The sequence below is a fragment of the Bombus impatiens genome, unplaced genomic scaffold (assembly GCF_000188095.3).
Source record: "Bombus impatiens unplaced genomic scaffold, BIMP_2.2 scf_0389, whole genome shotgun sequence".
Taxonomy (NCBI): domain Eukaryota; kingdom Metazoa; phylum Arthropoda; class Insecta; order Hymenoptera; family Apidae; genus Bombus; species Bombus impatiens.
In genome coordinates this window covers 2,393,777-2,411,285 of record NT_176808.1, presented here as the reverse complement: position 1 = coordinate 2,411,285, position 17,509 = coordinate 2,393,777, and the positions used below count along the sequence as shown (strand labels likewise).

At 41.1% G+C, this 17,509-nt stretch overlaps 3 protein-coding genes across 3 annotated transcripts in view; 1 reads left to right on the top strand and 2 right to left on the bottom strand.

The window, feature by feature from the left end:
- Positions 1–152: 152 nt before the first annotated feature.
- On the bottom strand, positions 153–1,986 carry LOC100741548 (26S proteasome non-ATPase regulatory subunit 6). The gene is made up of 5 exons (XM_003490032.4): positions 1,724–1,986; positions 1,084–1,435; positions 692–1,020; positions 444–612; positions 153–372 (listed from the first exon to the last, which is right to left on the bottom strand). Exons 1-5 carry the CDS (start codon positions 1,866–1,868, stop codon positions 198–200), a joined length of 1,170 nt encoding a protein of 389 aa, XP_003490080.1. The 5' UTR covers positions 1,869–1,986; the 3' UTR covers positions 153–197.
- A 941-nt stretch (positions 1,987–2,927) lies between these two features.
- The window catches only part of LOC100741428 (probable serine/threonine-protein kinase yakA), a 56,817-nt gene continuing 42,235 nt past the window's right edge, over positions 2,928–17,509 (bottom strand). The window contains exons 7-9 of the mRNA XM_003490031.4: positions 12,881–13,030; positions 9,819–9,961; positions 2,928–9,735 (exon numbers count right to left, since the gene is read on the bottom strand). Of these exons, the coding sequence (XP_003490079.1) occupies positions 7,723–9,735; positions 9,819–9,961; positions 12,881–13,030 (2,306 nt within the window). The 3' untranslated portion in view covers positions 2,928–7,722. The remainder of the gene's footprint in view (positions 9,736–9,818; positions 9,962–12,880; positions 13,031–17,509) is intronic.
- The window catches only part of LOC100746538, a 67,910-nt gene continuing 60,793 nt past the window's right edge, over positions 10,393–17,509 (top strand). Inside the window, exon 1 of the mRNA XM_024368070.2 lies at positions 10,393–10,559. The gene's annotated coding sequence lies outside the window, so the exon portion shown is untranslated. The remainder of the gene's footprint in view (positions 10,560–17,509) is intronic.

Here is a 17,509-nt window from a genome sequence, read left to right as displayed (position 1 = left end):
GGGGAAAAATCGTAACTAGGATTTATTAGGGGTTAGATACAACGCATATATTTTTATCGTAAAAATTATTAATTATATTATGTTTTTAATACAAAATTAAAATCGTGGGCAATAAAAAGAACTTCAGATTTTGTTAAGAACACACCAGACAATAAGTAGATCTTAAAATTTGATATTTCGATTTATTCTTTATATAATTAAATATTAATAACACGCGATAACTTTTGAACCCTATTAAGCAGCAAGTCTCCTTGTTTGACCATAGCTTGATATTGCCAATTTTTATTATCTGGTCTATTAGTTTCAACTATTCCACCAACACGATCAACTTTACAATGCAATCTTCCAGCAGCGATAAAACGCGATAGTTCCCTGCAAAAAATAGTTGAAATAATAATTAAATGCACATTATACTAGCAGAGAATGAAATTTGCCAAGCTTACTGATCAATGTATTCTATTGTAACGCCGAATGCTTCAGCCATGTATTGAAGTGTAAGAGATCTATAAGATTCTAAAAGTTGCGTGTATGCGAGAATGCGCATCTCTCTAACATAGTACCGATAATGTGGGAAAATTAAATAATCTCTACGCAACAAACCTTCGACGTGTGCTGAAACCATATTCATACATAATAACAAATAAAATATGAAATTATCAAGTTTTAATACTGAAATGGAAATTCTTAATACCTAGATTTTTAAAAAAATCAGTATAGTGGCAATTATATAGAGAAAATAAGTAATCTTTTACATCTGGATTACTATGAAGTACTTCCAAAATTTCTGAACCTTTGATAATCTTATCTCTAAGTTCATTTCTAGGTAAACTTATCATGCTTAAATACACAGTGTATCTCACAAATGTATTATAATCCATCAGTTCATAACTGGTAAACGTGCTAATCGTATCCAAAAAGAAAGTTGCAGCTTCTTTAAAGTCACGTACTGCTATGCAGTATGTCCCTTGATATACTTTTAAACGATTTCGTCTATCCCAATCACCACCTTCTTCTATTAAACTGAAATAAAATAGTGGTACTTACATTCTGTTACATCCACCCTATTTTTCAATGCATACGTACCTTTTAGCTTTCTCTATGTTTCTAGTAACATGATCATGATCTAGATAAAATAATCCAATCCTAATATTATGAAATACTATGTCTAATCTATGTCCTAACGATACAGTTTTATCATAAGTTTTTCTGAATGCTGAAATGGCACCTTCCTTATCACCTATTCTACATAAATGTTCTGACTTTTTAAGATTGGCTTCTCTGACTTCCATTTCACCTAAGTTTTTCTCAGCATCTTCAATTGCGTCATCTAATTCTTTCAGTTGTTCCATATTCTTAGCTTTCATTGTAGCTAAAAGATTATCATCGACTGGCCAATTCAAATCTTTACAAACTTCTTCATAGAATGGAGCCATATCTAATGAAAGAAAAAATGAATTGTGAGTTTATTGAACAGTAACGAAAAAAAAAATGAGATTTTCAAATCAAAGGAAAGGAAATTATTGAATCAAGGGGAATACTATAAAAAGGAATAGTCAGCAATAAAAAGATTATATTAAGTGTCATGGTAGTTTTCTTAGTTTCAACTTGCATAAAAGTATTAATTATATTTTTAATATCAAATATTTAATTTATTATAAGTAAAATCCCCTGTTGTATAGATAAACTAAAATTGTTAACTAAGGAAGCAAAAATGCTATCTCACCGTCTGCTTTAATGGCATCTAATAGTTTGTTCTTTAAAAATGGATCATCCTTATGTTCTGGTAGACTCAATAAGAATTTAGTTTGAGCCAACTCTAATTTGGGATTCTTTTCTAAACCCTCTTCGTCTAGATTTTCCAACGGCATTTTAAATTGAAATTATAATTACGACACTGATGAACACAATTTATCCAACACACTTTGTGTTTTACAAAGCACGAGCTAAATAGTATATAGATCAAACGCGAAAACGTATATTTCTACATCTACTCGATAGATGGCGGGATAAATTCTTTTAGTTTGATTACTCATTACTTATTACTCTTGGACTATATCATTTTTTGGTTTTGTTATAATATTTCTAGATAAATCCAATAATTATATTTTTAAGGAACAATCAACACATTAACTAAATGAAAGTTCGTATATTTTTTAAATGTTTTTTGTTCTTCATTTAAGTTTTGAAGATATACGAACTGTTGGAAATAATAAACACAGGACAATTTTCTTTTAACGAATCAATTTATTTTTTGACACAAACTGCCAATGACTCAGGTAAAGTGAGTCCAAAAAGAGAAAAATGTTTTCACAGGATTCGTTATATTTAAAATTTACAAGAAGGATTGCATAATGCGATTTCATTCATTCACATATCACACAATTCAACGCATACTGACGACTTCGGTATTTCTTTCTCTCCAATGGTGGTTTTGCACGACACTGATCATTCTCTCGATAATATCGTTACAATTATGTTTGGACAGTAACAACGAAACTGACTGCAATATGATTGTTGAAAGGATGCTAAACAGGATTCTAACGAAGCGGTAATAGATTGTTAAAGATTTCCTTTTACTGGAAAGATTCGATATCATAAATTACGTTCTGTACGTGTACGCAAAGCTAGTCAAAGCAATCAAGAAAGAGTCGAGAAAACACGAAATAACAATTAGCATCAATCTTATACGTTAGTCTGGCAAACTTCGAAGTCACATTCGTGACGGTAAGTGACAGCAAATATTTTATTTTTGAATTTCACATTTCAGTAAAAATTCCAGATCGTGGGACGTCGCGATCGAACCACTATATTTCGATTATACTATGAATTAAGTAGAATAAAGGAATTTATTTGAAATCTGTATCTTTGTCTTTTAATTCGTTAAATCGTCCGAATCGATAGATGTTGCCAGATAATGTTTTCTGTAAAAGAACTGGAATTACTCTTTAAGCTTTACATGTGTATATGCATGTGTGTACATGCATATAAGCAGCAATACATACACATACATACAGTCAATAGAGGATCGGTACTTCAAATTTGATAATGAACTTTGTAATTTTGAATATTCGATGTGGATAATCGAATACATGCGACGTTCTATTTCTTCAAAAGAGAATATGCTGCATGGCGAAACAGACGTGTATTCTAAAGAGTATTCCTCGTTTTGAAGAAAAACGTATCGTTTATTGGTAATAGAGACGATCGCACATTCGATCGAAGAATCAACAATCGAATTCGTGTGCACGGTTGGTAAAAAATAAATCGTTGGGTAACCGATGCACCTTTCGAGTACAGTTTAGTTTACCGACCGACTTTCATGGCAAATAACGCAACACACAACATTTAGAATTACGAATCCAACTATGCTACGTTTATGATCGTTAAGCGTACATCGATTCGTTCCTTCGAATGAAAGAAACAGCCCGAATTTTCGTGTATCTGGAACATTACGAATGGACGAAAGAACGAACAAACGAACAACCAGCAATGATGTTACGAATTTGTCGAAGCGAGAAAACAGTGTGCATTTAAATGAGCGTTTGCAGTGCATTCGCCATTGCTCAATTCCAACATGCACGGTACGATATTATCACTACTTTGTTCGATCGAACATTTTTTCGTGCGAAACGATCATACACGAAAATACGAGCGACTCGAATTTCCAAGCATGTTATTGAATCGTTATCAACGATCGTTGGAGAAAATTTGTCGATTAATCAAAAGGAGCTGGAACTCGCAGTAAAAATTGAAAAAGAAAACGAATATTTATATCGAATTGGTTCTACTCTTATTCGTTGATCGAACGAACGATCGAATCCTACATTTTTTCCTTCCTTGTCCTCTCTGAGCTCTCGGATCCTTTATTTTTCTCTGTTTGCTTTGTTCGAAAGTTATAAGTAAAATCTGCAAGTTCGTTGCACGTGTAAAGGATCCGAATGAAATGTTTTTAAGTTTGATTTTTCGTGTAATCCCGATCCAATGATAAAGAAAATAACGAAAAGGCGAGTACGAAAAAAAAAGACGAAAAGCGAGCGTTAAAGGCGAAGGAAAAGGAAGGATGCGAAGGGAAGGATGATGTAGTTTCGAACGAAGCGTCTGGAGGATTATCGCGAATCAATTTTAAGGCGAGAAATCGTTGATCCAACGAGTGACGTAAAAAAGGAAGAGAAGTGGGGGGAGGGGGAGGGGGCAGAATATAGGAAAAGAGAAACGAAATAAAAATTGCAAAGAATAACGTAAGATACGTTGCCCCTCTTTCCCGCGTTGTACGAACAGCTATAAATACTCCGCAAGTACTTGTACGTTGTTGGTCGATATAGAACACATCTCAATAATCCGAGCGATCGATACGATGCTGATAATGAGAATTATGACAGAGAAGTGTGGTTTAAGATAGAAGCGAGTGAGCGAGCGGTCGATTACTGTTTTCGGCCACGAATCGACGGATCGGTCGATCGATCGATCGATCGATCGGTCGGCTGGACATTCACACCGTTAAGTTTAAAAGGTAGAATAATAGAGGGTTCCAAGCGATTAAAAAATATGTCGGAGGCCGGTTTTGGCCCAAGCTCTCTTACTCGCTTACGCTCGAAATTTTTTCCTTTCTTTTCTTTCGATTTTCTTTCTTTTTTCTCGTTTTATTATTATTAATTATTATTGTTATTAATTATTAATTATTATTATTTTGTTGTTGTTGTTGTTGTTGTTATTGTTATAGTTATTATTAATATTATTATTATTATTATTATTATTATTATTATTATTATTATTATTATTCGATACGATCAACAGCGAAACCACTTAAATCTGTATAATATATTTATACTTAATACTTAATTCTTAGCGATCAATTTACAATCGATTGATTCGATTAATCGAAAGGTATCGATTAGCGATGGTTCGTTCCGTTCGGCACGGTATACGTTCATTTCTGTTTTCCTGCTTCCATCTTTTTCGTCCCTTTATTTTTTCTTCGTTTCGTTTCATTATCGACGAACGATTAACACCGACGACACTTATACTAAAACCGTCCCCTTTGAATCGGAATGGATTCTGAAAAACATCTACCATAGATTAATTGTCGATCGTACGCGCTTTGTGTCCTTGAGGCCGATAGAACAAAAGAAACATTCATTATATAGACATCAGTTATTATATCAACGATTTTCTCATCTATACCCTGTGCATCATTTTAAATGTTTCAACACATCCTATGTGATTACTCGATAAATGTTTCTCGCTTATCGTAGATAGTCAATATATAATATTTATACTTTGTATGTGTATTCTATAAGTATAGGCACGTGAACGCGTACACGCGTATACGTATATCTCTTTCATCTTCTTTCTTCTTTCTCTTTTTCATTTTCTTCCTTTTTTCTTCTTTCTTTACCACTTGTTTATGTACGATCGTGTACACGTACGCGTGCGTATATTTATTTCTTTGCATATAATCATGCCAGATGCGCAATTTTACAGCATTGATTAGCGACAAAAGAGGATGTCGGTTATGGCATACATCTACATCGACTGTTTGTGATCGTGTATCGATAAAAACACTGTAATCCTCGATTACTCGAAACGCAGCGATGAAATATACAATTAACGAGAGACAACATAACGCGATAACTATAAAAATCACGGTAACCTATGACATTTCACAGCGACGTCGATAGTCAACGATTAACCGATATGCATTAACCGATAAACAAATTGCAACGAGAACGATTATGGCTATGGCTGTAGCGAGTGCGAGGTACGAAAGCGAGGATGCCTACCCAATCGACTATCGAGAGATTTTCTTCCGCGACCCATCTCTCTCCCGTTTTTTAATTTTTTTTTTTTTTATTTTCTTACTGCTCAAACTTTTCGCGATTCGTTCGACCAACGCGTATAGACAGAGAAATCTTTCGACCATTTACGTTTCCATTTCTGTTTCGTGCCTGTTTATGCCGATTAAATTAAAAAGTATCCGCGAAATTATAATGAAGAGTTAGAGGGAAAAATTACGACGAATGCATCTGTCTATGTCGTTTGATGACCAAAAAGAAGATTCCACTATTTCATGTTGGGATACAGGCGATAAAAAATAACACGTTAAAAGTAGGCTATTACGCGAGAATACAATCAACGTGGTGAAATATTCGCCTGTGATCGGTTAACGTCGATCGCGATTCAGTCGAATCTCTTCTCTGTCCGTACGAGCGGAAGGGAAATTGCGCGAAATTCAGTACCTCTATCGATCGGTCAGTTTTCTTTCCCGACTTAATCCGCGTGTAAAATTACTCGGTCGATTGCGATAAACCGCCACGATTCAACGAATCGAATTGACTAGATTCGCATTAAACATATACAGTTTGCAATTAATCATGTGCACACGCGTGTATGCGCTATTGCTTTGATGTAACGTATCATACACTGTAACGCACGCATATACATAGCTGTATAGGATGCAGCAGTCGTATACCTACGACATCGCATTTGTTACACCGCGAACAGAAAATATTTCCAAATTCTTTTAGGAATATCATCGAAAGTCGTACTTTCTACTCGGTAGTGTATCGAACGACTTTTCGCGAATTACATTTTTGCGACTAGCGCATCGCTACGATTACCGGTCAATGTTTCAACGCGAACGTGTATACATATTCCGCTAATTCGGATATATTTCGTCCATTGGTTCGTAAAAAATGCTTCAACACGAAGGTCGAACGCTACCGTTTATCGAATAGCAGTCTCGCTCGTGGACATAACGATTACAGTTAATAACGTGACGTAAACGATTCGACGCGTACAAACTGCATACCTTCTCTCATACAACGAAAGGAACGGAAAAAGAGGATAAAATAAGGACGAATACACGCGTAAATACGTAAAACTTTTGCATGTTTTAACGAGCGACGTTCGGAGAAAAATGTATACCGATTCGTTGAAACAGCAACAGATCGCACATGTTTGCCAGTGAAGCGAAACAGCGGAATATTCTTCAACAATAACGAAAGCGTAACAGTATAACGTTAGAAAACGATGGAAAGAAGCGAAACTTCAACGTTCGACTTTTCCCATTATCGACGATCGATGCGCGATCACTGCGAAAAAGAGACAAATAGCATCTGCACGAGCACGCCACTTTCGAAACCCTATTAACGCATTTACATAATTCGACAGCCTGATTGCGTAGCGCGTGCGAGAACCGGCTTTTTCCCTTTCTTTTTCTTTCTCATAGCGGTTGCCGTCGCGGTTTCGAACCGTGCGCCCGTTGCTAATCGTTGATCTAGCCGGATGAAAAAGAAAAGAAGGGGGAAAAATCGGGAGAGGGAAGAGTTCCGAGTGAATACGAAAACACGCGATGAAAGGTACAGGAGGTTCGAGGAAAGCGTAAAGAAGCTCGGAGAGATCGATGAAAGGAGAAAGAGGAAGAAAAACGGGCGCGCAAATCGCAGTAGCAAGTCGCGCCAGAAAGAGACGATCGTTCCGGCGGATCCTAAACGTGTAAAAATACGTAGAAAAGATAAACGTAGCGCTCGAATCGTCTGCTTGTTTGCCAGTTGTCTGTCCGTTCGTCTGTCTGTTTGTCTGTTGTCTGTCTGTATGTCTGTCCTGTGCGTGTATTTGTATACGTGTTTGTGTAAACGCGCGCGCGCATGCGCGCGAGGGCGAATGCGAGCGTGTGTGTGAGCGTGCGCGTATGTACGTCGAATAATAGCTTTACATCGATTATCATACACCGTCGTAAGCGAGGTCGACCGACGGCCTGTGATGGGAAGGAAGGTAAGACGGTGGCGTAGAAGTACCTGGCGTCGCGCTACCAACGCTCGCGTAACCGCCGGGATAATTGGCGCTGGGCGCGTGAATCCCTGCTGGCGGCGCCGGATAGGCGTCGAAGGAACTAGAATACGAACCATTATAGGAATAAGGATTGGCCATGTGACCGAGGGATGGATGCATTCCTCCCATACCGCTCATACCGCTCATCCCGTAGGTGCGTTGCATCAAGCTTGACTCAAGGCCACCAAAAAGATACCCGTTCGTCGATCCCATCGGCACGGGATAATGAGGTCCGGGAATTATATTCGGATACGAGTTACCAGGATGTCCGTGGCTCATGCTCGGCGTGTAATTGCTAGACGCTAGATTTTCGACGGTATAAGATTTACTATGCTGTTGCTGTTGCTGCTGCTGTTGATGCTGTTGTTGCTGCTGCTGCTGCTGCTGCTGTTGCTGCTGCTGTTGTTGCTGCTGCTGCTGTTGCTGTTGTTGTTGCTGCTGCGAATCTTGATGTTGGCGTCCATTCATGCCGTAAAGAGAACCGTAACCGTCGTTGGGAGAATGGTGCAACGAAGATGGATAGATCGCACCGGTAGGCGCCAAGGGAGGGCTGTAATTGGACATGCCAGCGTTAGGCATACCGGAGAATCCCGACAAATAAGACTGATGATGCGCTTCCATTTTTTCCGCCAGAGATCCATCGTCGGTCATTCCGGGATGCGTGTGTTGCAAACGTTGGCTACCCCCATCGGCTATGCTCGGTATCTGATCGACTAGAGATTCCAGGTCGCTGAGACTTTTCGAGGCCACGTCCTGTCCGGTGTTCCTTTTCATGGCGTACTGTTCGTGCGGATGATGAGGCGACATCGAGGCGTGTGTCGGCGTATGGGGATGCGTATGCGGAGGAGTGGGATGCGAGTGATGCGAATGTTCGTCGGTAGTTTGACTCAACGGTGTCGGCGTGGTCTGATGGGGATGGGGATTGTGGGGGTCGGAGGTTTGCTCGTGGTAACCCATGTAGCTGGTGTAACTCGGATGAGACGGCGTTCCTGGACTACCGTGATGGCCCGTATTGTCGCCGTTCCCGGCCGGATTGTACTGACGATGATCGTTGTTCATATTTTGTTGAGAGATACTGGTAGGTGGTTCGAAGTCTGGGTGTTCGACGCTCGGAGATGTCAATGGCGAAGGCTCCAAGTTGTTCTCCGAAGAGATCGCGGTGTTGATCTCCGAGGATAGATCGGAATGAGTAAACGAGAGCGACATGGATTTCGGACTTTGGCTGTAGTGCTGTAAATGTACCGGGCTCTGTTTCGCATTTATACTGTACGGACTGTCGTTGATGCTTTGGCCGTAGTATCCAGAATCGTTCATTGGTTGAGGGTATGGAGCCATATGCGCGAACGTCTTCGGCGGAGAGAAACAATTTGGTACCACGGTACCGTAACCGTCTCCTAGATGACCCATACCCTGATGTTGCTGTTGTTGTTGCTGCTGTTGTTCTCGTTCTCTGATCTCCCGCTCCTGTTGCTTTTGTTGTTGGTGAATCTTTTTCGGCCGCCCCCGTCGCTTCTTTATCACTTCCCCGTTCGCGTCTAATTTCTCGGGATCGGGCGGTGGTTGATCTTCCGGATTCTTGATCTTCTTTGGCCTGCCTCTTTTCTTCTTGCCAGGTATTTGGCAATTTGAATCTTGTTTGATGACAGTTCCATTCATGTCGGTGATCCTGCTCTCTCCTTCGTTCGTAAGCTCCTCGCAATACGCCGGTTTCTTGTCCTCGATCGCCTCCTGTTCCTTCTTCTTCAGCTTCGAGTCCGCGAACACTATGTCGGACTCGTCCAGATGAGAGATCGTGCCGTTCAAGTAATCGCGAAATTTCTTGAGCGCCGCATAATATGGCACCTTGTCCGCCGCCCGTGGAAGTTGCGCGCACCTGGCGCTACTCGATGGCATCACCCACATGTACTGAAATCCAGCAGTTTGCCGATTATTAGCGACACTTTTACTTTTATCATTCGAAAGAGATGCAAAATTAATTCTTTTCTTACCGTATTTGTGCCGTCCACCAGGTTAGGTTGTCTACCGAATCCAAACTCCTTCTTCCCAGAGAATACCTCGTATATCAGTTTACCGTTAAACACGGCGATCTTCGGTTTATACTTTCGTAATTTCTCCAACAAAATGTGACTGCCTGTAAAGAAGACGCACCAACTTTGTAAAGTTTTGTCGATTAATAATATAACCGGCGAAAGAATTCTCGATCGTTCGACGACGATACGAAAATATGTTTCAAGTATATCGTTCGAAAGAATTAGAGGGGTTTCTGTAAATTATTCATCGCTCCAATGTATATCTTTTTAAGCAGTATGTAAGTCGGTTCATTTACATCTTTGCAATAACATTTACGCGAGTTTCGCGTGCTATTTCATTGCTTGGTCCTCGATCTATTAAGTTCCGTCTTAATTTGACTTTTCGATCTATTAGTCGCGCGGGAGCGTCGTAGTCTTACGGCCGAGAGAATTCAACGGTTTTGGTTGGAAACGCTGATGCCGCATGTCGTCAGTCTTCTCGCGGCGACGATCGCGGAGGGTACCGGCTCGAAGTGCAAGTCGATCGAAAGATTTTCGCGGCGATCGTGCTTAGTTTTTTTTAACACACCGAAGAAATAACTGCTATTGCTATTCACCGGTTGGAGATAAGTGAACACGGTTTTGCTAACAATTTGATAAATAGCAAATCGAATCTAGTGGCACGCGAGACTTCTCGCTACTAGCAGGTATCCAGAGACGGTAAGTAAATCAACGTTTATCGACATTCGATATCGTTTACATTTTCGTCCGTTCAACCACGTATTCCCTGTTATCTCTTTATATCGGTTCAGCTTAATCCTTTATCTAGTTCCTTTACGTTCTTTGTCGAGTTTAAACCTTTGAACACTTTTCGTAGAAAGCGTATCGAACTCTAGCAATACGCATACGCACGTATGTGTGTGTAATTTTCTGTACAAGTATCCGTTTACGAAGAACAGAGTTTTAACGAAAGTTGTACGCGTAAAATGCTTAAAAAGTGAAGGATTGTTAAGCGTTCGAGAAAACAGCGCGTAGAAAGTTAACAGACGATAACCTTTTGGTACGAAAGGAACGAGAATAAAGAAGTAAAAATTACTATGTTAGCTACGCTAAGCGTTACATTGTACATTTTTGAGCGGAAGGAGACATTACATCAATGAACCGTAATTAACAACGGTTATGTTGCTCTTCGTAAAAACTTATGTTCGAGGAACAATCGAAGCGAGTAAGTATATCTTGTCGGCGTGACAATAAATTTAACGACGATTCAGATAAGCGGAGAAGCAAATAACGAAACCGTGATACGAATTTACAACATGTTCAACTCTGTATCCTCGGTCCGTGATTTCGGTTATCGAATTTAATTCGCTCGATGCTGATCAGCGTAAAAAATCGGTATGTACGTATGTACTCGTGTAAGTCGCTGTGTATGCAATGCACGCTGAAATGATACTCGTCTGGCTGGTTCGAACAACCCACGTTCAAACATGTTCGTCTCGGTCTAAAACGGTCTAGTTTTTGCGGCCCATGTGTGTACAATATGGTTAAAATTTTTACACGCATTATATACATCGTCCATATCCTAACATCGAAGTTTTCCATCCGTTACGTTCGTAAGCCTGCTTTTGCTGTATTTTATTATTAAAATGCAAATGTTTATGCAAATTCGTGTTTTTATAAATACAACTAACGAAACGGGTAGAATGTACGCTCAGAGATTTGTTTCGCACATTAGGTAATATTATTGGCTACCATACTCTGGATATTTTGTACGTTTCTGCGTATTATACGCGTTCCGTGCATCTTTAATTCGTAATTTATTTATAATTTACTATATCACGAAAGTTGGATATTATTCAGGTAATCGAATATTATTTCGATTACTTGATCTCACCGTGTTCTTCGAGTCACTTTCAACCGTACTTCTCCATCGTTAGAAAATTTCTTATCTAAGACAAACATGGAGGAATCGTTATTGACACGCTTCCTATGACACGATTTTTTATTTCAACTTGATACTACGATTTTCTTTTAAAACGTCAACGGTGTTTTTCTTGGTCGAGACTAAAGCGAAATCGAGATAAAGAAATCAAGGACCCCGATAGGATTAATCCTTTGATAGCGCACCACCTAATGTATAGCCAAATAAAATAATATATTATTCGAATAATCATTTTCCAAATGTATTATTTAACACGTTGGTCGCCCAGCGCGATTCGGCTAAGTTTCCTGCGGGGCCCAAATCTGACCGCCGGTACGACGCAGAGTAAATTGAACGACAAGCGGGAAATCATTGTCTATTGCCTTCGATTCGTTGTTTATCGCCTTCGATTCATTGTAAAGAAAATATTATTTAGTTCTGAAATGGGGAAAGCGACGAGCTTTCCACCTAGAGTATTCCGAGGGAGCTCGTGGCAAATATCTCGGATCTTTCATTTAGTCGAGAAGCATACTTGTGAGACGTACATCAGTGATTTTTTCGTCCTGAAAATGTCCAGTAAACAGCATGAAAATATATTTGAAAGTGAGGAGAGTAGCGACGACGACTATTGTTCGAAGTGCCCAAAATCACCACAGATGTGTTTGGAATGTTTTAACAAATACCATGCGATATAGCATAATGTAATATTTTATCCAGAATAGAAATTAATAAAAGGTATGGTATAGTGTGTAAAATCCTATATTTAATTAACTCGAACAAGAAGAGCGTCATCCATACTTAGGTGACGCCACCCCACCTGAAGTATATACCCGTCGCATAGATATGGGTGACGTGGCGATCAACGTATTAAGAAATCAACTGATAGCGCACCACCTAATCTATAGCCAAATAAAATAATATATCGTTCGAATAATCATTTTCCAAATGTATTATTTAAATAATGTGGAAATTCGGGTCGATAGATGCTCGTAAACGGTAATTACGTGTAATTTATATTACATGCGCGATGCACGCACACGTACAAAGAGCGGTCCACAGGTTTTGTTGTCGTTGGGCGTTGGAGGATCGCTTATGTACCTTTATCGTCTCGTATACTGACCTTCTTTGATTTCCTTCCTCGTTAGATCAGCGCTGCCTTTAGTGGCACGAGCTACCATATTCGTGAAACCGATACCGAAGCGTAGGAGCTTGTAGTCGTCATCTGCTGTCAGTGGTTCGGGTGTCAGACCACTTAAGTGTAAACACTTCCCTGAAAAAAAAAGTTGGTTCAGTCGGTGGTTAGATAAGATGGAGAGAGAAAATTCGCGAGATCTGTTTCAGTGAGATCCGCGGGAAACAGGCTGAGTACCTTCGTCGTTAAGTTCGACCGACATTTGCGCGGCTCAGTGTAGAGGAAGGGAGAATTTCAATGGGTCTGGGTCAAACATTGTCGACAAACTGTCTGGAAGTTCATACTCGGGTTCCGTAAACTCGAGACGATAAATTGCCCCGCGACGCGCACGAAACGAAATAAAAAGCATCCTCGACGATACGCGGCGCATAGTGTACAAGGTTAAATTGTTCGTTCGCTTCTCGTCGTCTTAATTCGAACGATTTATTCATCCGTACGACGAATTTCGTGAACAAAGCCAGATGAAATCGTTTCGTGCGAAAGTTTCGACGATGAAAATAAGGAGGGGAACGCCACGATGACAAACGACGATCATTGGCGAGACGTTCGTACTATTCGAGTGCGAGTTGCATGGAAAAAATATTGGCTTGGTATCGTATTAAGAAAACCAGTTCCAAATGACTTATATGTCACGGTTCACGATAAAATCATTTCGTAAGTAGGATATAACGCGTTTATAAAACACTTGACTCTCGACTGATCTTAGAAGCCGATGCAGATCGAACAGTTTTAACACTAATAACGGCAAAATGTCTGTTCTCGATCAGTCGTGAATTCGAAAAACGTGTAAATGCAATTGCATACGTGTCCGGAATCGTTTTTCATCTGCGCTGCTCATTAGACACGACACTGTTAGACCAGCGTTATTTTCGGTCGTCGCAAAAATTGCTTAAAGAACGAAATGCGAAGAGGCTGACACGTACAGAACTTCTTTCCATCGGAACCATCTTCTCTTTATGAAAATGATACGACGAAACTTTCGAAACGATGGTACAATAACGAAAAATAACGCGCACTTATATAAATTGACGAAAGAAAATAACATGGCTAGTCGTCAGTCGATCGCCACTCACTTTTATATTCACAGAATTGCCATTACTTTCCCTTCGTTGTTATTCTCTTGTTACTTTCGTGATCTCTGCATTTTTACTTTTTCGATTCTTCTTTCTCCCTCGCTTCGCCTAACAGCAACAGATTTGCAATGTTCTATGTTGTCGTAATAATCCGATGATACTTGTTAGTGGTGGTGTGGCGGTGGTGGTTGTTAGCGAGGACCATGTTTCTAGCGGTAGCAGTGCAGCAGGTGTTGCAAAGCGTACCATTTAATGGATTAAATAGGTCTGGGTCAGACTTGCGCCGCCCTTTTTATATCGCTCTCAAAAGTTCAGTCATAAGCGATAAATCGCCTTCTTCCGTACAATGCGGCAAATTTATTTAACGAGTCTGAATTCTGCGTACATTTCGAAGCGCGTTGCTGTGTACGTTTCGAGGCAAAAATTAGAGAGAGGTAGGAAGGAAATTCGAAAAGGACTCTATATCGAGGTTTTTGGTAACAATTGCAGGTAAAGATAGGATGAAAGGAGAAAAAAAGAAGGGAAGGAATAACAGCGAAGCAAGCAACGGTGGGAAAGAAGAGAGCGAAGGGAAGGCAGGGAAGAAGAGAAAGGAAAAAAAGGGTAAAAATAGAAGGAAGGAAAGACAGCCCTTAATACCTATTTTTACTCTTGTTGATACTAGGGTTCGAGTAGAAATTACTTAATGTTTGCCCAACGTATAATTTTCAAACTCTATCTCCTCGTCGCTGCCTCGGCTCTCTCGCACAATTGAACTACCATTATTGCTACCAACAGCGATAAATTCTTTTCGGTTAGAACGATAAATTCGATAATAAAATGAATTCAATTTTACGATTGATTATTCCCTGTAATATAGAACTGCGAAACTATAGAAGAGAAGTCTGTAACCTGTAACTTGTAACTCGTCGATTATTATTATTTACCGAATTATTGCGCGAGAGGACAATATTTCCGAAACTGTCAACCGTATTTTTTATACTCGTTTTACAATGAATTTACACCTCAGTTGGCGCGTGTCAGCGGCGTAATATATCGTCACTTACGATAATATTCGTACAGCCGCGATCACGTAGGGGCGAAACTCGCTCGTTCTATGATCTCGAGTATAAGAAGTTTGACAATCATGTTACGATGCTTGTTATCAAACACGGGCGATCAACGTGCGAATCGGGTAATAAAATTCTGTCGAAAAACGATGAAACTAAAGGAGAAATACGCGTAAGAAGGACAGGGGACAGCGACTACTGGGTGGGTGGAAGAGAGGAGTAAAAAAAGAAATAGAGATGATAGAAGTGGAAGGCGGGAGCTTGAATAGACGAGTAAGCGAGAGAAAGGTCTGATGGCGCGAAATTACAGACGTCGCCGAAGTATATCCCGCGAGCGTTTACCCCTAGCAGCCAGCAGATAGAGATTTATGACGCGGCCTCGGAAATTCTCTCCCTCTTGTCCTCCCGGTCTCGCCACCTCTTGCACCACCGACCTACAGCCGCACCATACGACCTTGGAGAACTTCGGAACAAAGTTAAACGCTCGTCTGCCGTGGCCATTGCCGTAGCCCATAGCCGTGTAGCCGAGTCGTAACCGTAGTCGTAGCTGCAGCGCGCTTTTCGTCGAGCAGAACCCGTTCGTTGGTCCGTTCGCTTTCTCCTAAGCTGAACGCAGAGAGAATCGAATAGACAAAAAGAGGAGAGATAAACACTGTTTTCCTCGCTTTAGAAAATCTCTTGGCTCGGTTTTCCGTGGCCATTGTATTTATACACGTGGCCTCGTAGGAACGACAAGCGCGGCAAGCCTGTTGGTCCCTTCGAACAGGACTAACGACCGATCGAACAAACTTTATCGAAGCGAAATGCGACCCTTCCCTCTCGTTCACACCTCTAACCTAACCCAACTTGACTTGCCTCGACCTTTCCGCGTCGCTCGTTACCTCTCCTTACCTTACCTTACCTTACCTTACCTTACCTTACCTTACCTTACTTTACTTTACCTTATCTTACCTTACATTACCTTACTTTGCCTTGCCTCACCTTACCCTACCTTAACTTTTATCATTTTTTTCCCCTTGCTTTTTCCATTGGATATATTACTCGCGATTGTATCGAACATCCGAAACGACATCGAATCTTTGCATGAACCTTTCGTTTTCGAAGCACGCGATCCTATTTAGCTAGGTCGGAAGAAAGAAGGTGGCGGAGGTGGCAAAGTGGGAAAAGAATCTGCCGTGCGTAATCTTAGAACGAGGGCAAACTCGAGTTTACCGATTTCCGAGGCGTCCGTAAATTTATCTCGGTCCTCGAAACTTTCAAAGTCGAAAAAGTTTCGGTTTTCTCCCGTTTGACCGACTTAACTCGTTTTCCCGACTTTCGGAAACGTTCGAAAGCAACAGGATCTTCGGCGTCGCGTTTCTGCCCGTGCCCGCGTTTCCATATTTCCGTGGAGGTGTATCGTCGGTCCGCCGGCTTCGACCCCGCTCGAAACCAAACCAGTAGAGAGTACAGGTTTCGCGCCTCCCGTAATTTAACGTACAGCGGCTCTTTCCTCCGGAGAATAGAGGTTCGTGGTAGAAACACGACGGATCGACGAAACGAAAAATCGAACCGTCTCATCGGTGATAAGCGTCGATTCGTCCCATTATCCGTTCGCTTATCGTTCTCGAAATTTCGTTGACCCAGATTTTTCGTTCTTTTCCTCCGATTCTGAATGAACGGCTGGTTCGAGTTCGCTGCAGGGGATGCGAGGAGAGTCAGGTGAAAATCGATGCAACCGAGGGAAAGGGGAAAGAGAGAGAGAGAAAGAGAGAGAAAGAGAGAGAGAGAGAGAGAAACAGACCTGTGCGTGGGTACCGCGGGAGACCGCGCCTGGAAAATCAATTTTCAGGGTTTTCCAGGACGAAGACCCGTTCACGGAGACCTAGGAAAAGCGTCGAGTGTACCGCGATGCTCTCTTTTCCGTCGTTCGGTGCGCGGACCCATCCAACTGCCACAATTTGCGAACAAGCACGTATAACCATAGACGCGTTTAACGACATCCTCGTAAGAATTCCATCCGTATCGTTTTTCGAAGATTTGGCGAGAAGGCGCGCGCTCGAGGCGTGAAACGAACGAAAGAAACGTTTGTTCGTCGTTTATTCGTTTTTCGTAGAACCATAAAGAATCGTCCGATAAAACGTTTGGCGCGATTGGATCGCGACTATGTCGCAGGGAGACGAGAAATCTGTTCGGCGCCTTTCGTCTATCGGCGAATTATCCATCGAGCGGGTGTTTCGATCGCGACGCCGCGGTGAAATCTCGCGAATCTTGTATCGGGCGAAGGCGTACCGGGTACGAAGAATAGAAACGAATCTTTTCGACCAGGGAGTCTCGAAAAGATAGGGCACAAAATTCTAGGGGGTAGTAAACGTGCACGGACTGAAAGCTGCTATCGAGCGGATAGGCGTGCGACAACCCCTTCCCTGGTGCCCCCCGCCCTCCGCCCCCCTCGG